General features: G+C 32.2%; 3 protein-coding genes across 3 annotated transcripts; all 3 read left to right on the top strand.

Moving 5' to 3' along the window:
- The first annotated feature begins 3,043 nt into the window (after positions 1-3,043).
- Positions 3,044-4,282, top strand: LOC128185766 (serine protease inhibitor Cvsi-2-like). The gene is made up of 3 exons (XM_052855425.1): positions 3,044-3,202; positions 3,582-3,701; positions 4,133-4,282. Exons 1-3 carry the CDS (start codon positions 3,163-3,165, stop codon positions 4,234-4,236), a joined length of 264 nt encoding a protein of 87 aa, XP_052711385.1. The 5' UTR covers positions 3,044-3,162; the 3' UTR covers positions 4,237-4,282.
- Positions 4,283-6,546: 2,264 nt separating this feature from the next.
- Positions 6,547-11,132, top strand: LOC128185939 (serine protease inhibitor Cvsi-1-like). Its single transcript, XM_052855650.1, has 3 exons — positions 6,547-6,671; positions 10,389-10,505; positions 10,986-11,132. Exons 1-3 carry the CDS (start codon positions 6,554-6,556, stop codon positions 11,099-11,101), a joined length of 351 nt encoding a protein of 116 aa, XP_052711610.1. The 5' UTR covers positions 6,547-6,553; the 3' UTR covers positions 11,102-11,132.
- Positions 11,133-12,383: 1,251 nt separating this feature from the next.
- On the top strand, positions 12,384-18,137 carry LOC128185713 (serine protease inhibitor Cvsi-1-like). Its single transcript, XM_052855346.1, has 4 exons — positions 12,384-12,539; positions 14,030-14,146; positions 17,725-17,840; positions 18,075-18,137. The coding sequence occupies exons 1-3, from the start codon at positions 12,500-12,502 to the stop codon at positions 17,835-17,837; spliced, it is 270 nt and encodes an 89-aa protein (XP_052711306.1). The 5' UTR covers positions 12,384-12,499; the 3' UTR covers positions 17,838-17,840; positions 18,075-18,137.
- Positions 18,138-20,569: the final 2,432 nt, after the last annotated feature.

The raw sequence follows: 20,569 nt of genomic DNA, 5'->3' as shown, positions 1-20,569 counted from the left end.
TGCTCTGAAGTGAAAGCATTTTGCAACATAAAAGTGTATACACCTAATGTTGGTTGTTTAGTTCATAACACCTTAAAAATGAATATTGTATCTGACGAATTACATAGAGTTATTAGTTCCTACCGGGAAGGCGGGGGAGGGGGGTGTTGTCTTTATTGCGACCTGTCCCCATTTTGTTTTCCAGACCTTTTTTTCGTAATTATGGTTTGACAATCGCAATTTCTCGGGCCTTTCCGGTAGGCTCGGAAAAACACCTCGAATTATATTAACATTACCGGCACCCCTGCGAATGTGGTCGGAATGTTTTCTTTATCGTTGCTAAGTATAAATCCAGAGGTGCTCGAATGAAAATTCACGAGATTTCACCGAGATTTGTTCAGTTCCTGTGAAATTTCGAGCGGAAGTATAAGTGTTCGGATAATATTCTCAAAATACGTAAGTACTGGTCGTTTTTCATATTATATCCTACTTTGATTTATGTTAAACATGAAAACATATTAAGATATATGTCTTATTTCATCATCTAGTGGTTATGTAAACTAAACGATGCTATTAAAAACAGAGTTATCGTTCGGGTTCAACCACTCTATACGTGTTTGAAAATATAAACATTGGGTTGCTTAATAAAATCATAGCCATGTTTGATGCTTTTTGAAAAATAATGGGTGTCTGTTTTGAATTAAAACATATAGTATATCGAACCAATTTTAAGTAACAATCTGCATAAAATAGTATAGTTTGTTTCACTATTGATGCTATTACTATGTCAGGCGTGGATTGAAAATTAATCGTTAGGGGATCGCTACTAAGAATGTTAATTGTTGCAAGAGCAGAAAAAACTTATATATTTTCTATTGTCATATTTATTTCTCATTTATCAGTCAAATAATGGAGATAAAGTTTAAAGCAATATGAGCTGCAATTTTCATGTTGAAAATTTTTACGAAAATGTTATTTTATTCTAAAATGACAAAAATATCATGGTTTTTTAATTTCTGTTAGCCATATTTTGTGGAAAAGGCCGTTAAGAAGCCTTAACTGGAGCAAAATTTAAATTGTTGTTGTCCTGTACAAAATTAATCTGCTATATAGAAATCTTTCCTCTGACAAAGATTATTGATTTTTTCAAAACTTAATTATCAAGAAAAGTTAAAGTACATATAGACTTATCATACTAGCAGGGTTTTGCAGCAACATGAAATTCTAAAAAAATACAGCTCATATTGCTTTAAAATCAACAAACATATCTATTTCATTTTTGACTACAAGTACCTAGATTCTAGAAAATAGACTATAAACATTGGATTTTTCTGACTGTGCCATTTCCTCCAACACAGCGATTTTCACTTAACGACTTCCGTTACTTTTTGTTCACTGGTTTTTAAGTTATGAATTTTTGGCAATCGTTCGAAATTCTTCATCGGGTAAATAGCAAATAGTCTATTTATCCAAATGGAACCAAATGCTGATGAAGAAATAAGCTTTAAAAGATTCGTTTCGTTAAAAATCGGGATTGTCCTGTAAAAAATCTTTAACCAAATTTTCTTTCCTCATCTTTTAGCACGTTAAACGACCTTTTTTTCAAAATGCGCACGTGCGTGTATGTGTTTGTTTGCTTGTGTGTGTGTGGGGGGGGGGGGGGGGGGGGGTAGGGTACATGTATTTATTACGAAATACTTTCAGAATGCTTGTTGTTTGAAATGTTTTCTTTCAATGGTTTTGACATCTGCCGATCATTATTTTTGAGATTTTAGTTTTACATCTAGTATGTTTATCCAATTATTTAATGAAACAAAGTTGAACCAGTTTTAATGTTTATAGATGTAATATAAACATTATCATCGGATTTTAAATTTTGTAACATTGCTGATAAAGAATTTCGACAAACATAGAAGTGTATTCTGAAATAATGGTAAAATATCGATTTTTATTCAAGGGAGAGAAAGTGGGGGGGGGGGGGGGGGCAAAATGTACTCACCAATAAGAATATATTTACACTTTTCAGTGTCTTTGCCTGTGATAACACTATGTATCGATTTTGTACTACATAACCCACAACTTCAAATGACGTATAATTGGGGTCCAGCGGGGTTTGCTTATTTATATTTAAATATTAAATTGTACAATGGCTTAAAATTATACAAATATCAGTAATAAAGAATCATTCGGGCTTTATTGGATTTGATCATGCCCCGACCAAAACTATCACCTCATAATACTCAAAGACTGATTCCTTATTTCTTAATTAACCACTTGTTAATAGGAGAGAGTTTGCATGGGTTTTTTTTCGTATGTTAAGACTTTGCCCCTCCCCCAATACACACACCACACACACACACACACCTTCCAATTGCCCGTATTCTCTGACTTGCCAAATCGATTGGTAAATATTCTAACACAAGATTCTATGAAGAGTCTTTCTTAGTTTATGACTGTACGTATAGGCGTTCCGGGTCTGTCACTAAGAAATTTTGCCAATTTCATAATTGCCTATTAGGTTGCTTGATGCTACTATCGTGTATGTTTTGTCTGTTAAATAAACTCTACAGTCTTGGACTGTAATCACAGAGTGGCGCCAAAACAACCAATCTTTTTATTTGGAATAGTTTGAGCCCTTTGGAATAACTTTTAAAGAAGAGTAGTTGCCTTAAAATGGCGCCACTTTTATGTTTTAAGAACAGAGGAAAATGTTATATAGCGTCGAGATTTGCTCAGAAAGAAAGAAAAAGGGTAAAATTATATAGCATGTATTTAAAGGGTCATCGACAGTTATTTACCATGAAATATCAAAGATGTAATAATTGTTGTAATTTAGTAAAGAAGTATATTATTTTAGTAATAACATGATAAATTTCCATTTTTTCAATACATGTTATACACCCATACTAATATATGCATGTGTGTATATTTGTTACGCTAAAGTACACAGGAGTGGATCTGTAACAAACCTACAAACCCATTTTTGTGGACAATCAGTAATAAGTGACGGTGTATAAATACACACATTCTGTGGAGTTGTAAGTTTGCCCTAATTTTCTCATCTACTGCTGTAGATTTATAACCGTGTTCACATGCTGGTGTCACGTATAGATAAGCTAGATAAGACTTCTAAAGGTAGACCTTTGTAGAAATAATTCTCATTTAGAACTTAATTTACACAAAATGAGGACTGCCGTAATTGTGTGTGCTGTACTTGCCTTTGGTAAGCGCGCTTTCATCCTATAAAATATAAACTATTCTTATTAATTTTTGTGGACTTTGTTTTGTTTTGGGGTTTTTTTTTTATTACTTTTCCGCAAAGAAATTTAGACAAAAAGCATATCGATGTTTTTTATTTGTGGGTTTTTTTCAAATTTTTTATTCATATTTATTCTTTCACGTATAAACCAAATGATTTATTTTTATTGCATTGGCTGGAAACAGCGAGATCCGGGGATATCTCGTCTCCTTAATTATGTCCAACAAATCAGTGTCTAAGTCTATTTTCACCGGAGTTCTTAAGAATGACATACCTGGTAACTTTCCGGGGAACTATTTTACCCGACGATAAATATATTCATCAATACCATTAATGTTTTTAGCGTATGTACTGGCCGAGCGATGTAACACGGTAGATGAGTGCGCGGACACGATGTGTGGGGTCAACGCTTCACACATAGAATGTGACCACCATTACTGCACGTGCGTCGCTGACGCCATGAGTAAGTTATTGACCACCACCTTCCTTCCCCCTCCCTCACCAAAACAGGCATAGCTGCTACAAATCCTGAAGGTTTATTCCCAAGTAGCTAACATTTTGAAATTCGTATTCCCACTTAGCTAAATTTTACCTTATTAAGGTCAATATTTGAAAGACTATAATTCACCTGTAATTAATTTCCTCTGATCTTTGACACCCTTACTTGTGCGCCATTCCCACTTAGCTAAAATCATGCAGTCACCCATAGAAAATTCAGAATTTTAGGTAAGTGGGAAGACAGCATCCTGAGTGCACGTAGGATAAGAATTACTTTTAATCTATCGCGCCCATATTTTCTATCTTCAAAGCGTATGATATAATTAAGTTCCTTGAATGCAATGATATGTATGTATTAGATTTACCAGACATAAGAAGACTGGTGTTTTGTTCCAGCTTGTAGCGACAGAAGCGACTGCATGATGATGGGGAGATGCGCCAAGCGTGACGAGGAGTTCCACTGTATTGACGGGGCCTGCAAGTGTATGAAGATGCACTGAGGCGGCCACGTGGTGTTTGTGTAATAAAATATGAATAAAAACCAAATTCTAGATTTTTTATTTAATATTTAAGGCTTAGAAGTTGGAGAGTCGAACTGTTTGACGATGGCCGATATGGGCCGGACAAAAAGTAACCACGAGTGTGTTTGTTTTGCCGGCAATTCTTAGATGCCGGCAAATCTTAAATGTGGGCAAGTTTTATATTCAATATTTAATTAAAATACCAGAAGACATCGGGGTCATAAAGATCAAGTTATCTTAATTGGTTAAAAAACAGTATGAGGAGAAGTAAGGGGGGATTGCGCGCCGACATTGTTGAGGGTACTTCAAAACTACAGCATTGACTTTGAGCAAAAAAAACGACAGCATCATAACATCCAGACATGTCCTAACTTATTACAACCTACACTCTTAATGACGCATTTGCCAATGGTCATTTGCTTATATGTCATAAATAATTAAGAGTGTTTCGGCGGTATTGATAGCACATTTCATTTCAAATTTGTAATTCTAGGGCCCGTCTCGTCAGGATTTCACCTTATGAATAAATTTATCTCCTTGAACTTCATTTGATTTTAATTTGGATCCAATGATTAGAACACTTTTTGTGTTAACTGTATGTAATCACTGGAGGTGTTGTGAATAATTTTTTACATACATCTTCATGGTGTATGTTATTCCAGTATTTCATAGGTTGTTTCCTGAAACCTTTAACATAGGTCAAGTTAGTCACAAAAGCATAAGGCATACCTGTAACCTTTTCATTGTTTTTCTTCTTTTGTTTTTTGGGAAGATCCATTCTATTGCAGAAAGAGTTTCTTGCATAATAGGTTCAATAATTTCTGATTGCTTGCAACCTCTTTTTTCAAGATGAGTTTTGAAATCTTAAAAGTCCTTTGTAATACAGCTGGATCACTAGCATTTATCAGATGTCTGGTCTGTTATAGGCACTGCCATGTTTTTGTCAAACCCTTTTGTCAATTGAGTCAAATTTATTTCTATTACCTTTATATCCTCTGGTATTTTAAGTGAACAATAAGTAAAACTTGGCCACCTTTAAGATTTGCCGGCATCTAAGAGTTGCTGGCAAATCAAACACAACTCGTGGTTACTTTTTGTCCGGCCCATATCGGCCATCGTATTACGAGTTTGGTGTGGACGATGGCAACATTTACAATATGATTACATTAACATGATTTGAAGGGGAAAGGGGGAGGAGGATATGCCAGAAGTTAATCTGATCCGTTGTGGACCGCACAGTCTCATTTTTATGGTAGTAGCTCATATGTTTATAAGATTTAAAAGTTTTGGTTAACCCTCGAAAATAATTCCTTTTTTATAGTTACTTGATTACAATGTAAGACAATGTGACATTCTGATATTTCACTTTATCTACGATAAAAAAAATAATAAAAATATATTCTAAATTTAAATCAGCCACTATCATATATGTTCGTTATATTGCTATAAATTATGTAGTTCTGTCCTTGATTATTACACTGGCAGTTATTAAAAAGGAAAAATACATAGAATATAAAAATCAGTTAAGATGAATTACGGTTTAATTTATTTGAACACATTTGAGAGTCAAATTAGTTTACATGTATATCTCATTATGTTACATACATGCTCAAGTTATTAAGACATTAATATAATTCTGAATAGATTCACTCATGTTGTCCACATTTTCATAACGGTCGCAAGATAAATGCTGCAGTGAACCTACTATTTCCAAATCATCTTATTCTTATATCTTAGAATGTACATTAGTCCTACTTAAGCACTGTCTCAGACTTAAGTACCCTTTATGTTACGAGTCCCTTGTCATCATTGATGTTTCTTATATAAAAATTTTACAAAAAATTGTATAATGTCATTATTGTTGATGAAGGTCAGATGCAGTCTTTCTTGTTTAGTGTATAAATATTTTATTATACATACTCCGAAGGACTGGTCAGAAACAAAAAAACTTAACTTAACCTAGTATTTATATTGTATTATATGTAACACTGTGTTATATTCAGTGGATAAAACATGAGTGTGCCACAAATGAAAATAATCTGTCAAATATAGCATATTTAAAAAAATGTAATGTTTTATATAGGGTTGTTTGCAAAAAAAAATTCTAGTAATAGTGATAACTTTCAAATCAAAAATGATGCTATTTCATTATTTCACTTGGGAGAAAAGCTTTATTTCAAAAAGTAACAATTTTTTAAATTAATCCTATATTCACCAAGTAATATGTGTACACAATGTTTCTGAACTATGTCAGTCAAAGTATGCGGCATCATGAACTCTTATGTAATGGCGATAGATGGTATCTTATAATCCCCTGGGACTGAACAGGACTCTTATTCCGTTACAAAATAGTGAATTCTGTCAAACTGTTACCATGAAGTCGGTGGTCTTGGGAGCTCTCGCCATTTTTGCTGGTATGTCTATAATAATCTGCATATTTTGTTTGTTTAAGTAATGTAAATAATCTAAATTTTTAAAACTACAATGACTGACATGTATATGGGTATATATAGCTGTAAATTGTGGTGACTATATCTAACATCGACCTAAGTGTTCCTTGTCTTCAGTAACATCGACCTAAGTGTTCCTTGTCTTCAGTAAACAACCCTACAAATGTATGAATATTTATGTTAGCAGTCAGCTGAGGCAAATATATTTTGTTAGATTTTAATTTTGTTACATAAAAAATAATTTGTTAAATTGAGAACGTATACAGTTTGTTAAGAGGACTGATTGGTCAATTTGTAGTTTTCTATAGAAGGAAAACTTTGTATAAAAATATGGGAAATTTTAAAATCACCTTTATTTTTTTCTTCTTTTCAAAATTTTTTTTCATCATACACTGAGAGCCATTGTGTTTTTTAAAGCCTGTGGATATTTCATTAGTTTATTACGGGCCGCCGGAAGGCGGTCCGTTATTTGATATACATTAAAATATTGTTGCTGCGTTTCTGCGGGACAGTGCTTTTTCAATAGAATTAATATTATGCTTCTTTTTAAAAATTAAAAGTAAATTTTCATGTAGAAATATGTTTAATGTGTTTTAAAAAACATCACATATTTTTCGTTTTACTTGTAAATGAAAAATAGGTCATACCCGGTAGACTGTCGTGTTTGGTGCGTTTTTATCGAGACTAAAATCTATTCGGAAAATTTCGGAGTTCTTTATCTTTTCAAAACAATGCATCTGCATCGGTATGCGGGACATACTAAAGACCTGAAATACTATAGACCTGAATGTCATTAAATTTTATATAAATGATGCATTTGAATTTCTATGTTCCGTGTCAAATAAAATGACTTTGTGTGTCTATTTATTATATTTCCATGTGGTATGCTGTAGAAAAATATATATCATAAAAATGACATCCATATCAATTATTCACGCAAAAATATGCATGAGAGAACTGAAATTTTGAATTGACTGGAAAATTTGAACTAATCCATTTTTATTTTATCATGTGGTCCCTTTAAATCATATAAACTAATGCATTAAGTTTTCATTCAATACAATGCAACAAAAAAACCAAAATGGTTTGAAATACATTATCTCCAAGAGAAAAATGATGAGTTAAACTTTGTATTAGAGTAATATACAAATCAATGTGTTCTCCATTACTTCATATTAGGGCAATGATCATACAATTACCGTTAGAAATGCTTACAGTAACGAACGCGATTCTTTATGAGAGTAAAATGTTAAACTTTAAAACAAGTTGCTGAAAGTATATTAAAATTTACCATAAAAATTAGTACAACCAACTTTTATTTTCTTTTTTTGTGGTGTGTTTTTATGTAATCAACCAATGATTCATACAACAATTATATTTTTTGCGGCCCATTTGACGCTTGCGTTAATATATTTTCTTGTAATATATGAAATATGGTTCGCATATTGTCCGCATAATATCAACAATGTAATTTTTACATCCAAAATAGAGCAATAATTTTTAAAAAGAGTTTTTTTTTTTTTAAAGTTTATTGTTCTTACACAAAACCGAAATGTGTTTGTCATATTCACAATTCCCGCGAGGTACAATTATTTACGTTTTTCATCAAGGTAGTACTGAGTTGTTTATTTGTTATTGTTTAGTGCGCATTTTGGCGTAGGAACTATGATTCACAGTTTACTCCCAATATTTTTAGCGAATTCTAACGAGGGCCATCTCGTCTTAAATAGCGTGATACTACTCTGTTTTGGGGCTTCAAAGTTATTTAATTTGTAGAAACATTACTTTTGACATTACACGTATATTTTTTATTGTTTACATAACACAGAATTTGACCATGCGCCGTGACCTCAATTTGCAGTTAACTGTTCGATACACAGAAAAAAAAATATATCATTTTATTTGAAGTTCGCAATGATTGAAATTACAGCTCGTAAATCTAATATCAATCGCCAGTTGTAAGTTCCACATTTGATAACTTCCGGTGTAACGATCCGGAACCTTTGGTTTACAGCTATAGAGTCAAAGATGATGGTTACATGATTTACAACTAAAATGTCAATAATCATGTTCACACGATTTACATCTATAATGTCAACAATCATGTTCACATGATAAACAGCTATAGTGTCAATGATCATGTTCACATGATTTACAGCTATAGTGTCAACGATCATGTTCACATGATTTACAGCTATAGTGTCAACGATCATGTTCACATGATTTACAGCTATAGTGTCAACAATCATGTTCACATGATTTGCAGCTATAGTGGCAACAATCATGTTCACATGATTTACAGCTATAGTGTCAGCAATCATGTTTACATGATTAACAGCTATAGTGTCAACAATCATGTTCACATGATTTGCAGCTATAGTGTCAGCAATCATGTTCATGCTCACATGATTTACAGCTATAGTGTCAACATGGGAATTTTTCATGATTTGCGATGGTATATGATTTTTATCCATCTCTTTGTGTGTTTTTTATCCTCCCGACAAGGCTCCGGCATAGAAACAACTCGTTGTAAAAAAAATCATTTACCATCGCAAATCATGAGAGATCTTTTATCTATTTTACAGCCTGATGGCACATAATTCCATCCATTGCTTTTTTTTTTACTTTCGGTATGTTGCATATTTACAGCCAATGTGTTAAATTCTACAATTGGAGTGTTGTATATTTAGAGTCGGTGCTTTGCTTTTATTTCGGTATGTTTCATGTTGACAGCCAATGTCTTTTTTAAAAACAGTCGATATGTTAGATGTTAACATTCAGCTGTATTTCTGTTTTACAGTGTGTACGATTAATACTGTAGAGACGAGCGGGACTCCTTTATCTGTGGATGTTTACAGTCAACTGTATTTCTGTTTTACAAACAAATGTATTTCTGTTTTACAGTCAGCTGTATTTCTCTTTACAGTCAGTGTTAACGCTGAGTACTGTAAAGACGAGCGGGACTGCTCTATCACTATCTGTAGCTGTTTGCAGTCAGCTGTATTTCTGTTTTACAGTCAGCTGTATTTCTGTTTTACAGTCAGTGTATGTAGAGACAGGCAAGACTGCTTTATCACAATCTGTAGATGTTCACAGTCAACTTATTTCTGCTTTACATACAAATGTATTTCTGTTTTACAGTCAGCTGTATTTCACTTTTACAGTCAGTGTGTACGCTGAGTACTGTAGAGACTGCTCTATCACTATCTGTAGATGTTTACAGTCAACTTATTTCTGTTTTACAAACAAATGTATTTCTGTTTTACAGTCAGCTGTATTTCACTTTTACAGTCAGTGTATACGCTGAGTACTGTAGAGACTGCTTTATCACAATCTGTAGATGTTCACAGTCAACTTATTTCTGTTTTACAGACAAATGTATTTCTGTTTTACAGTCAGCTGTATTTCACTTTTACAGTCAGTGTATACGCTGAGTACTCTAGAGACTGCTTTATCACAATCTGTAGATGTTCACAGTCAACTTATTTCTGCTTTACAGACAAATGTATTTCTGTTTTACAGTCAGCTGTATTTCACTTTTACAGTCAGTGTGTACGCTGAGTGCTGTAGAGACGGACGGGACTGCTCTATCATAATCTCTAGATGTTCACAGTCAACTTATTTCTGTTTTAAAGACAAATGTATTTCTGTTTTACAGTTAGCTGTATTTCTGTTTTACAGTCAGTGTGTACGCCGAGTACTGTAGAGACGGACGGGACTGTTCTATCACTATCTGTCCCTCCAACTCGTCACACATTGCCTGTCACGGAGGAAGATGTACCTGTGATGCCTTCACGCGTACGTTTTACAACCTGAACTACTATTTTATTTAGTTTTCATTTGTTAAAGCCTCTTTTAGACATATTTTTTTAAAGGGGGGATATTAAGTAAGTTTGTGGATAATCATTAGCATTCATCTCCCCTTTAGGCATAATTTTTTTTTGCTATAAATAATCGTTAAGCTCAGAAAACATCCATAGATTTCTGATTTAAAGTTGGAATGTTATTTTATATATATATATATATATATATATATATATATATATATATATATATATATATATATATATATATATATATATATATATATATATATATATATATATAGTGCTTTTTTTTCAAGAAAATCAGGATAGTCAAAAATGACAAACCATCTAGTTCTCCATAAAATGGCAATTTTAGGATAATAATTTGATGTGGTTTTTCATGTACTTGAAGTTAATATGCTAGATGTATTAAGTGAGTATTTCAGTATGCTTTCCACTTTCCTACACGTAGCATGCTCTGACATCACGGACTGTTTGAACCTCGGGCGCTGCAGAGACCACGACCGTCACTACCACTGCCTGGACAGCGAGTGCACGTGCCTGAAAGATGAGGACATTCCACACTAAACCAATAAACCTTTAGAACACAATCAAAAAATGGGTGTCCTTTATTATTGAATACTCAGTAGTTATATAGCCTTGAATGTGTGTCAATTACTATTGAATTGTTATATATAGTCTTGAATGACTGGAGACAGAAGATCTAATTGTCTTTGGCTTTTCTGCAACGAAATTATATAGCTGTGACGTCCAATGCACTTGTCGACAAGAATTTATTTTTGCAAAGCCACGATGATTACAAATTCATGCTTAGAACAGAGCCTGTTTAATCCCTTTGCTTTCATGCATCTAAAACAGATGATTGGGTCGGAAAATAGTTTTAGAATCATCACAGATTGAAATAAAGATATTAATCTGTATACAAGTACATGTATTTTATTTGCTATCTTGTCCAGTTTTTTATTAAGTTCATAGACTCGAATTTCCCTATTTCTTAAATCAATGTATTGATGCCCTCATTTCTTCAGACCAGTGACTTAGTTTAAGAAGCGTGACCCACGTTTTTCTGACATGGTTTGATAATGTAAACTGGTTATAACCGGTATCATCGGCCAGGACTTATCTGAGTCACATAAAAAATGTATTGAAAAAGAAGATAAATGATCCTATTAAAATAAGAGTAAACCACTTATTTCATAGAAAGTCTTTACAAACGTACTAAGTGTTTGGTCGAAGATAAAAAGTTTTAAGTTCTTTTGAAAACAGAATGAAAATTTGAGGTACGACCATCATTTTTTTTTTCTTCTTTTGATGAAATAAAGACGACAATCACATGACACATTTTAACCAATGACGTTGCGTCATTCTAGTCCGAGATAAAATCAATGCAAAATGACGACTAAAGATAACGATTTTTGATCGAGGCGAGGCCAAAAAATGTTTAATTTGAAACAATTCATTTTAAATTTGTTTTTGAAAAATTGTGACTTTACGACAAACTACTAGTTTTAAAATAAAAGAGAGCTAGATCTTTGCGTGGTACTTTCATTTCAAAAAGGAAATTAGAAAATAATTGTAAAAAAAATGAATGTCATTGATATTTTATTCACAGAATAGGTGTATAATAGAATCCTCTTCAAGGAACAGTCATGATTACGTGTACCTTAAAGTACTATAATATTTTCAACAGGTTTTCTATGCTTTTAAGCATTGAAAATTATTTGAAACAGAGTTTTATCACCGGATATGTGAAAAAAAACCTTACATTCCTGTTGTTTCTCTTTATACTCTTTATAAGTTCAGATAGGTTTATTTGGAATCTTTATCCGATTCTTAGACACGTCGCTGGGATTCGCCGACCTCGCGACCTTTGATGTCATGATTCAACTTGTATAGCTTCTTATCATCCAAGTCCATATTTCATTTCATGTAAGAGACTCGCACAGAAAAGTCACAAATTATAAAATGAAGTCTTTACTTATCTGTGCCTTTGTCCTTTACGCAGGTAAGTTTTTTTTATGTAAACATATAAATCTCATGAAAGGTAAATGTTAAAATATATTAAAGGTTCCCTGGTGATATGAGCCACATTAACTGAACTGTTGCTGAATTAAAAAAAAAAGTCGTTACAATGTTGAATCTTAGTGTTCAACATAGGAAATCGAGTTGAAAAGGAAATTTTCATCAAAATTGACGTTTAACATATATTGATTTGCAATAACTGGTCTTAAGGAAGGAGTATTCTCGTTAAGAAACATACTTCTTATAATCAGAAATTCATGAAATTCTGACACGGCAAAACATATCATATAACCAAATGATTCTGTTTTATGAAATCTGACATCCGTGTTTTCGCATAAAGTTCAGGTCAAGGTCACTACCTTTTTCCTTAAAGGATGATAAATCTTTGCAGTTATAAAGACATATGTTTAAGATATGAAGATTCTTTTCTTCAGTGGAATGGTAGAATATCAGATTGTCTATCAGCTTATAATACTACTTAATTGGATAATTTATTTATATTGAAACTAAAATTGATATGGCTTAGCCCGCATTTCCTCTAATTTTCTTAAATTTTGAAGATATTTTGATTATTTGTTTATGCATCCAATATTAAAACATTTCTGATTTTTTCCTATTATGAAGACTTTATATGAAGATAAAAATTAACAGAAAAGCTAATATATTGACCATTTAATAAAAACTGATTTTAGTGATTTTTTCACACAATGTATAAAATGGGCTTATAAAAATGCCATTGATAGACAAATCTTATTTCAATAACAAATTCTGAAACCCAAGTATCATATCATTAGTTCACATTAGTTGAAAAAATCCAACATGAATGTTATTGTTTTAAAAATGGTAAAACAGACTCATTAATTTACAGCAATTCTGAATTACGAAATATCTTATATTTTCCTACGCCAATATTCCAAAAAATATAGTCCTTGTTAGATCCTAAACATTGATTACTATTTCTATGCCAATAATTTTTAATTTCCATTCATCTTGATTTAATGAACAATTTACTTTTATTAATCAAATTTACGTTTGACAAGTCTTAAACCAGAAAAAACTCCTTACTTCATAACTCTCCGTTTCTATATTCCGTTATTGGTGACATCATAATACATTGATTGTGCATCATTTTCTGATAGAGACGAAATAAATAAATAAATACAAATCAAAAAACATGTCCGTTAGTTTACTTCCACTGGTCACATTTATAATTACAGACACTCGACCCTAAAAACATTTCTTTTTATGGGTCAACAGTTTTGCGTTCTACTAGCATATGCGTGAAAGACTGCCATTTTGAAATTATCTACCATGATGTTTTTCTGTTCGAACTTCTAAAGATTGTTATAAAATATCAGTTTGCCACTAACTACTTAGAGATGCAACCACCAGGTCCGTATTTTTTAAAAGTTAATTGTTCTACCTACGTTATTTTTTTTCTACTAGAGTTCTACACTATTTTTGCATTAACAGTGAGCGTGATCGCCGAGCGTTGCCACCATGGTGACGACTGTGTGGTGACCGTCTGTTCCGGTAACTCCTCCCACATCGCCTGTCACAATGACAGATGTACCTGTGACGCCGTCATTGGTGAGTATCCGGGTAGTAAGATTGCACTCTCATTGATTAAGATGCAGATATCCGGGGCCATAATGCCAAGCTAATTTTTGAAGTCAATCCGGCTCCTTTATTTAGTCTCCTTTTTTCAGCCGCATTCTCTATGAGTGACATCAAGATTAAAAGTTAGCTCGTCTAGGCGTGATGGCCCGGAAGCTGCCATTCCCGAAATTTCTGTTTAAGCTAACATAGAATTCAGAAAACATATACATCAGGTTGATCTTAATAGACATGATAACAAAGAAGATGGGGGAATAAGATGGTGCAACTACCCATTTGGTTTAATCGTAAGATACAATTTCAAATTTAACATTTTTTCAATTAAATATACATTGTGTTTGATATGTTATAATACAAGTTTACAAAAAGGTAATTTCTACCTATATTCAGTTTGAAATATTTCAAAAAACGATAAGAAAAAAATAATGAATTCTTTAGTTTTGGTGGTATCGAACCCACAACCTAAAAACCCAAGTCTATAAAATTTGTCTGGTGCTCTAACCACTGAGCCATTTCATTCACAACAAAGAGCGTTGCTTAAATGCTATATGAGACATTGACCACGAATTTACGGACTCGTATTTTTTTTCTAAATCGTTCAAATGTTGGGCAACAAAATGACATATTTTAAGTATAGTGGGTCATCTCTCCACATTTTTGTTGATTAAAATTTGTTTAAATTCCATTTATAGATACTTTTCTTTTGACAAACAATGGTACAGCATACAGTACACCGAATTTATCTATTATTTTCAAGATCTACGTCTTGTCAGCGGTGATGATTTGTGGTTAGGTCCAAACACTGTTTCACTTTTAGTTTGCCAGAGTTACTGCATAGGAGAGTTGATTAAAATCAACTCCCAAAAATGTCACTATTTGGAGGTTTTGACACGCACAGTGACACTCCAGTTTAAATCAACCTATTACAAATATTTAAAATAGTTAAGGGTTACAAACCGATGTTACGTTAAAAATACACTGTTTCTAATAATTAAAAAAAATATCAGATTTAATGATATTTTAATTTGGCAGTATCTAATCATTCTTCATATAGGCATTTTACACGCTTTATTCACCCATCTTCTTTCTGCAAAAAATTCCTGCTAATCCCACCTTTTTGTTTGGTGCTATCCCTTTTCCAAGGTGGCTCTATACACCACGATTTTATGACGCAGTACGCAAAAAAACTAATCTGGAAGCATTTACTTTCGGCACTGGCTGATTTAAACTTAGACGAATTGTATGGGAACAGCTTTTTTTTCAAACGTTTAAGTTGAATAGATTTAATTTGATAATTGGAAAATTCATTATTCGATTACATTGTTTTTAAATTCAAAGATATGATATGTATATCGTTCATGTAGATATATACTTGTATTTCTCTCAGGCAGGGATACAAAAATCCTACAGATTAATTTTCTCCTGTATGTATTTGACTTTGTTTTGCGTTTAAGCGAATATATTTACTTATATAGGCCTATAATGAAATGTGTATGTATTTATCATCCCAAAACAAATCTTGGGAAAATTTCTTCAATTCAAAAATTGAAAAGTCCCAAAGGTGTTTTCGTCTGGGACTTTGGAAAGATAACTCCTGCCTGGGGAACTTTAATTTTTTTTTTTCATTTGTGTTTATTTTTAATGATTTTCATTCAATATTTTATGTCATATCTATCAAAATACATTTTCTAAGAACATTAAGCAGCTATTTCAGATGATTTGTCAACAAAATAAGAAGATATGAAAATTATATGATTCGGGAAAATACTCAAAAATTTGCAATAATAATATTTTTTAACGTAATGAAGTTTTATAATATGTTATGTGTCTGAAGGAAAAACCTATTATTTGACAAACAATTGTCTTTCAATTTGTTAATTGTTAACTTTTTACAAAAACACGAAACGGTAAACACTGAAAAATTCCTTTAAAATAAATATAGTATCACAGCCATCATTTTGATATTCGATAAGTAAATGTTTTGTGGTCTTCTATTGAAAATTGAAATAACTGTGGGTATATAGAGCCACCTTAACTTTGTAATGCCTATGTGAATCAAATAACACACTCTATATCGGGGTATTTTTCAGCCTGTTTATTCATCATACATGTATATCTGACTACTCTATTTCACCCCTTATGGGTATTGGGTTATTACCCTAATAGGTAATACAAACTGTATTGTAAAAATTATATTTTGTAATTATTTCAGCTTATATAGATATCACATATTATATAAATAGTGCCTGTTTGGGAGGGTAACAGTTGAAATTGACACCCCGAGAAAACCATTGTCAACCGACGCGAAGCGGAGGTTGACAATGGTTTTCGAGGGGTGTCAATTTCAACTGTTATCCTCCCAAACAGGCACTATTTATTTTGTTATACTGAATGTCTTTTTTAAAATTTTTAAGAAAATTTTACTGCTTTTATAAAGGAATAACGTGAATTCTACAGCGAACCGTACGCGCATAATTTTCGCGCATGTAACATTTTTTAATGTTACCCGTTGCCAAGTGCGTTGCTAACGCTGAGGGTAATAGTAAATATTATTAACTGCGTCTTAACCAATCAGATTTCAGTATTTAACATGAAAGTATAACAATGTAGTTTATAACTGATATTCTGATCTATTACAGCCTGTACAGATATCGGACACTGTATTATATTCTTGGTATTTCGATCCTATTAATCTGAAAATATATCAAGGATTGTATTTATAATTAATATCATGAAATTCTAACAGCCTATACAGATCTTACAGAACGTGTTGTGTTTGCAATCTTTTACATCCAATATAAACATTACAGATTGTATAATAATACTGAAATCGTGATAGTTTGTACCTGTCTTTATAAATACCACGTACTCTATTTTATTCTTGATATCGTAATCTGTTACATCTTTTACAGATATCACGAACTGTATTGTGTATCTGATTATCTTTGACAGTCTGTACTGATATCACGGAATAAATCGTATAACTGATATCACGGATTGTATCATATAACTGATGATCTTTTAACAGCCTGTAGACTCGGATATCACGGACTGTATTATATAGTGTAATCCTTTACAGCTTTTACAGATATCACGGACTGTATCGTATAACTGATAATTGTTTTACAGCATGACAATGTATACTCAGATATCACGGATTGTATCATATAACTGATGATCTTTTAACAGCCTGTACACTAAGATATCACGGACTGTATTATAAAGTGTAATCCTTTTACAGCTTGTACAGATATCACGGACTGTATCGTATAACTGATGATTGTTTTACAGCCTGACAATGTATACTCAGATATCACGGATTGTATATTCATATAAATGATGATCTTTTTACAGCTTGTACATATTTCACGGACTGTATTATACGTTGATGATCTTTTTACAGCCTGTACAGATACCACGGACTGTAGTGTGTAACTGATTATCTTTTACAGTGTGTATAAAGATATCACGGAATGTAACTGATGATCTGTTTACAGCCTGTACACTAAGATATCACAAAATCAATAATATAAATGATGATCTTTTTACAGCTTGTACAGATATCACTGACTGTATGACTGTTGGACGTTGTCATGACAGGGACCGCCATTATCATTGCCTGGACAGAATGTGTGTCTGTCTTAAGGACGAGGATATCCCTTAAAGGGTAAACGGCGACTCCAGATATCATGATATCCAGTAAACAGTAAATGGAGACTCTTGATATCATAGATATCATGTATGATTAATCTTTGTGCTTGACAAGCAATAAATTGTTTCTGTAAAATTAAATTTAAAAAAGTTAAACACAGCACAGAAAATATTTGGATGATGTCAATTATTAATACCTCATAATCAGTATATGTGTGTGTAATTAATGTTTGTGTTGGTTTACTTTCAGCTCTTATCAGGTGGAGATAATAATACGATCTAATAAAATATACTCCATAATCTTGGGTTTTATGAATATATACACGTTTGGTGTTATCTGTTTTGAGACTTGCTTGTGGGATCCTCGACATTTCTACAGATATACGTTTTGTCGTTGTTATTTCTTCTTAGATTCACTACCACAAACATCGGCATTGTCTGGCTGTGGTGAGCAAGCGCAAAAAAACCACATCCTTCTTCAAACAGAATTGATGTCATATGATGTCACGGAAATAAAGAAATGTTTAAGAACAGTCACGACACCAATTGAAACCCTTGTTATTGTCCGTCACTATGGTTTTCTGGTCTATCCTATTATAAAAAAAATGTAAACCTCATTGTGTTTGCACCATGTACAATTGAATGATTGGCCGACGGACTTATCGACCGATTGACTGATTTACTGATTGACCAATTCAATTCTTTATTCACCTAAGGCCAGTTTACTGAGTATACACAAATGAACTCAAAAACAGTCAAGGTCTACATGTACAATAGTAGTTATAATGATAAAAACGTTGAGTTTACAATACAACAGGTTGTATGTGTTTGTTTTTGACCAATTGACTGATTTAACGATTAACCGATTGACTGATTCTCCGATTGTCTGACTGGCCGATTGACTTATTGGCCGACCGACTGATTGAACGATTGTTTCATTGTCATTGAACGATTGGCTGATTGACCGATTGACTGATTTGATTGATCAATTAACTAATTTGCCGATAACTGATTGCTTGCTTGCTTGATTGATTGATGAATAGGATGATTTTATGAACGCCAAAATAAGGGACCGGAAAAAAGAATATACAATTAAGTCTAACGTCGACTCTTTACTAGTATATACCACTGAAATGAAATAAAAGATACTCCAGCGTTTGAGTTATCTATTTCATATCTGGTTATTTTACTAGAAAAAGACATAAATGGTAACCTTACAACAAAACAATGTTAAACACTAATTAATCATTTTATTGTCTGCCGGTTTTCCGTTTTCCCGATTACGACAAAGAACACTCGGGGGGTGTGACTGGTCAGCAGAGGATGCTCGCTTGTCCATTGTACTTGATCCTACTTCTAACTTCTGTAGAGGTCCTTTTTTGCTCAGCACCTCTTTTTCCTATTTTTCCCTTGGACTTACATATGTAAATATATAGTTTTGCTCACATACATCATGTATCATTTTATGATTTTTAGTTAAATAAACTGAACTGAGTGATGTCATCAACATACCTATAAAGATTGTACAAGAAAGATAATTCATGTAAACCTATTTATTTTTTTTTTTTTTTTTTTTTATTATCAACATTATTCACAAGAGTAAACAAATATACAAAAACTTCAAAAATTTCAATTATAAGCGTACAGACATCTTGTATAATTCCTTAATTTTTCATATTAATGCTACAAATAATGTACAATTTTTCATTGAGAAGACATTTAAAAGTATCTAACTATTTGTCTTAAAACATGTATATTAATGCATGTTTATATATATAAATATTTATACATAGAAATAATGTTTTTAATTTTGGTATATAATTGTTTATGTAATATGTATTTAGAGATACATGTACGTCGATAATCTATAGATATGCATAACTATGACTCACAATACTTGCGTCTAATATACATGTGCACACACAAAAAAAATTGTGTACACAAATATGAAAAAACTGGTACATAGTAAGCTATCATAGTAAAAGGTAGAAATATATTAAGTAAATGTACATGTTATACCCTGGCTAACCCGGAGGACAAACACTTCTACAGACAGTCCATCACATGGTCCCCGGGTGTAGCATATATACACATAGGCAGACCCTAAGTGTCTAGGGTATACAATAGTAATCACAATATATTTATTAATGATTTAAGTTTTGATGAATATTTCGATGATTTTAAGTACATTGTAATGTAATTCATATCTCTAATTAAGTAATTCTTTACATATTCGTTTAGACTTTTAGAGGTTTCATTTTTTTCTTCAAATCTACATAACATCTTAAATTTGTAAATTCTATAAGCAACATAAGATATAATATTATTCAAAAATTGTACCTTGAGGTTATTTTCATAATAGAAGCCTATTATTACATGTTTCCACATAATATCTAAATGCAAAGTCGTACACAGTTTTGACCATATTTCTTTGACATTGTCACATTCAAAAACAAGATGTTCAACGTTCTCTGTTGTGTCTTGACAATAATCACAACATCTGCTTGGTCTTAACTTACATTGATGTAAAAATAAATTGCAACTTAATATATTATTCAATAATTTGTAATTAAATTCACTTATGTTCTTATCATATATGTTTTTAATTTTATTAATGTATATACTTTTCCAGTTTTCCTTTTGAACGTTAAACATGTTCTTATAATAAGATTTATAAATGGGTTTTTGGAACTTAGTAGTCAACAAATTTTCATAAAAGAATTTACATTTTTTGTCTGTTATTGT

This window comes from Crassostrea angulata, chromosome 5 (genome assembly GCF_025612915.1).
Source record: "Crassostrea angulata isolate pt1a10 chromosome 5, ASM2561291v2, whole genome shotgun sequence".
Lineage (NCBI taxonomy): Eukaryota > Metazoa > Mollusca > Bivalvia > Ostreida > Ostreidae > Magallana > Magallana angulata.
Note: the sequence above shows the minus strand (reverse complement) of the source record. Positions and strands in the feature narration are given on the sequence as shown.

What these genes read in the sequence shown, in the direction of transcription:
- LOC128185939 (XM_052855650.1), top strand. Translation starts at nt 6,554, where the DNA reads ATGGTATCTTATAATCCCCTGGGACTGAACAGGACTCTTATTCCGTTA. An exon ending in AGCTCTCGCCATTTTTGCTG is followed by an intron (nt 6,672 to 10,388) that starts GTATGTCTATAA and finishes TCTGTTTTACAG; the next exon opens with TCAGTGTGTACGCCGAGTAC. An exon ending in TACCTGTGATGCCTTCACGC is followed by an intron (nt 10,506 to 10,985) that starts GTACGTTTTACA and finishes TCCTACACGTAG; the next exon opens with CATGCTCTGACATCACGGAC.
- LOC128185713 (XM_052855346.1), top strand. Translation starts at nt 12,500, where the DNA reads ATGAAGTCTTTACTTATCTGTGCCTTTGTCCTTTACGCAG. An exon ending in TGCCTTTGTCCTTTACGCAG is followed by an intron (nt 12,540 to 14,029) that starts GTAAGTTTTTTT and finishes TTGCATTAACAG; the next exon opens with TGAGCGTGATCGCCGAGCGT. An exon ending in TACCTGTGACGCCGTCATTG is followed by an intron (nt 14,147 to 17,724) that starts GTGAGTATCCGG and finishes ATCTTTTTACAG; the next exon opens with CTTGTACAGATATCACTGAC.
- LOC128185766 (XM_052855425.1), top strand. Translation starts at nt 3,163, where the DNA reads ATGAGGACTGCCGTAATTGTGTGTGCTGTACTTGCCTTTG. An exon ending in GTGTGCTGTACTTGCCTTTG is followed by an intron (nt 3,203 to 3,581) that starts GTAAGCGCGCTT and finishes TAATGTTTTTAG; the next exon opens with CGTATGTACTGGCCGAGCGA. An exon ending in GTGCGTCGCTGACGCCATGA is followed by an intron (nt 3,702 to 4,132) that starts GTAAGTTATTGA and finishes GTTTTGTTCCAG; the next exon opens with CTTGTAGCGACAGAAGCGAC.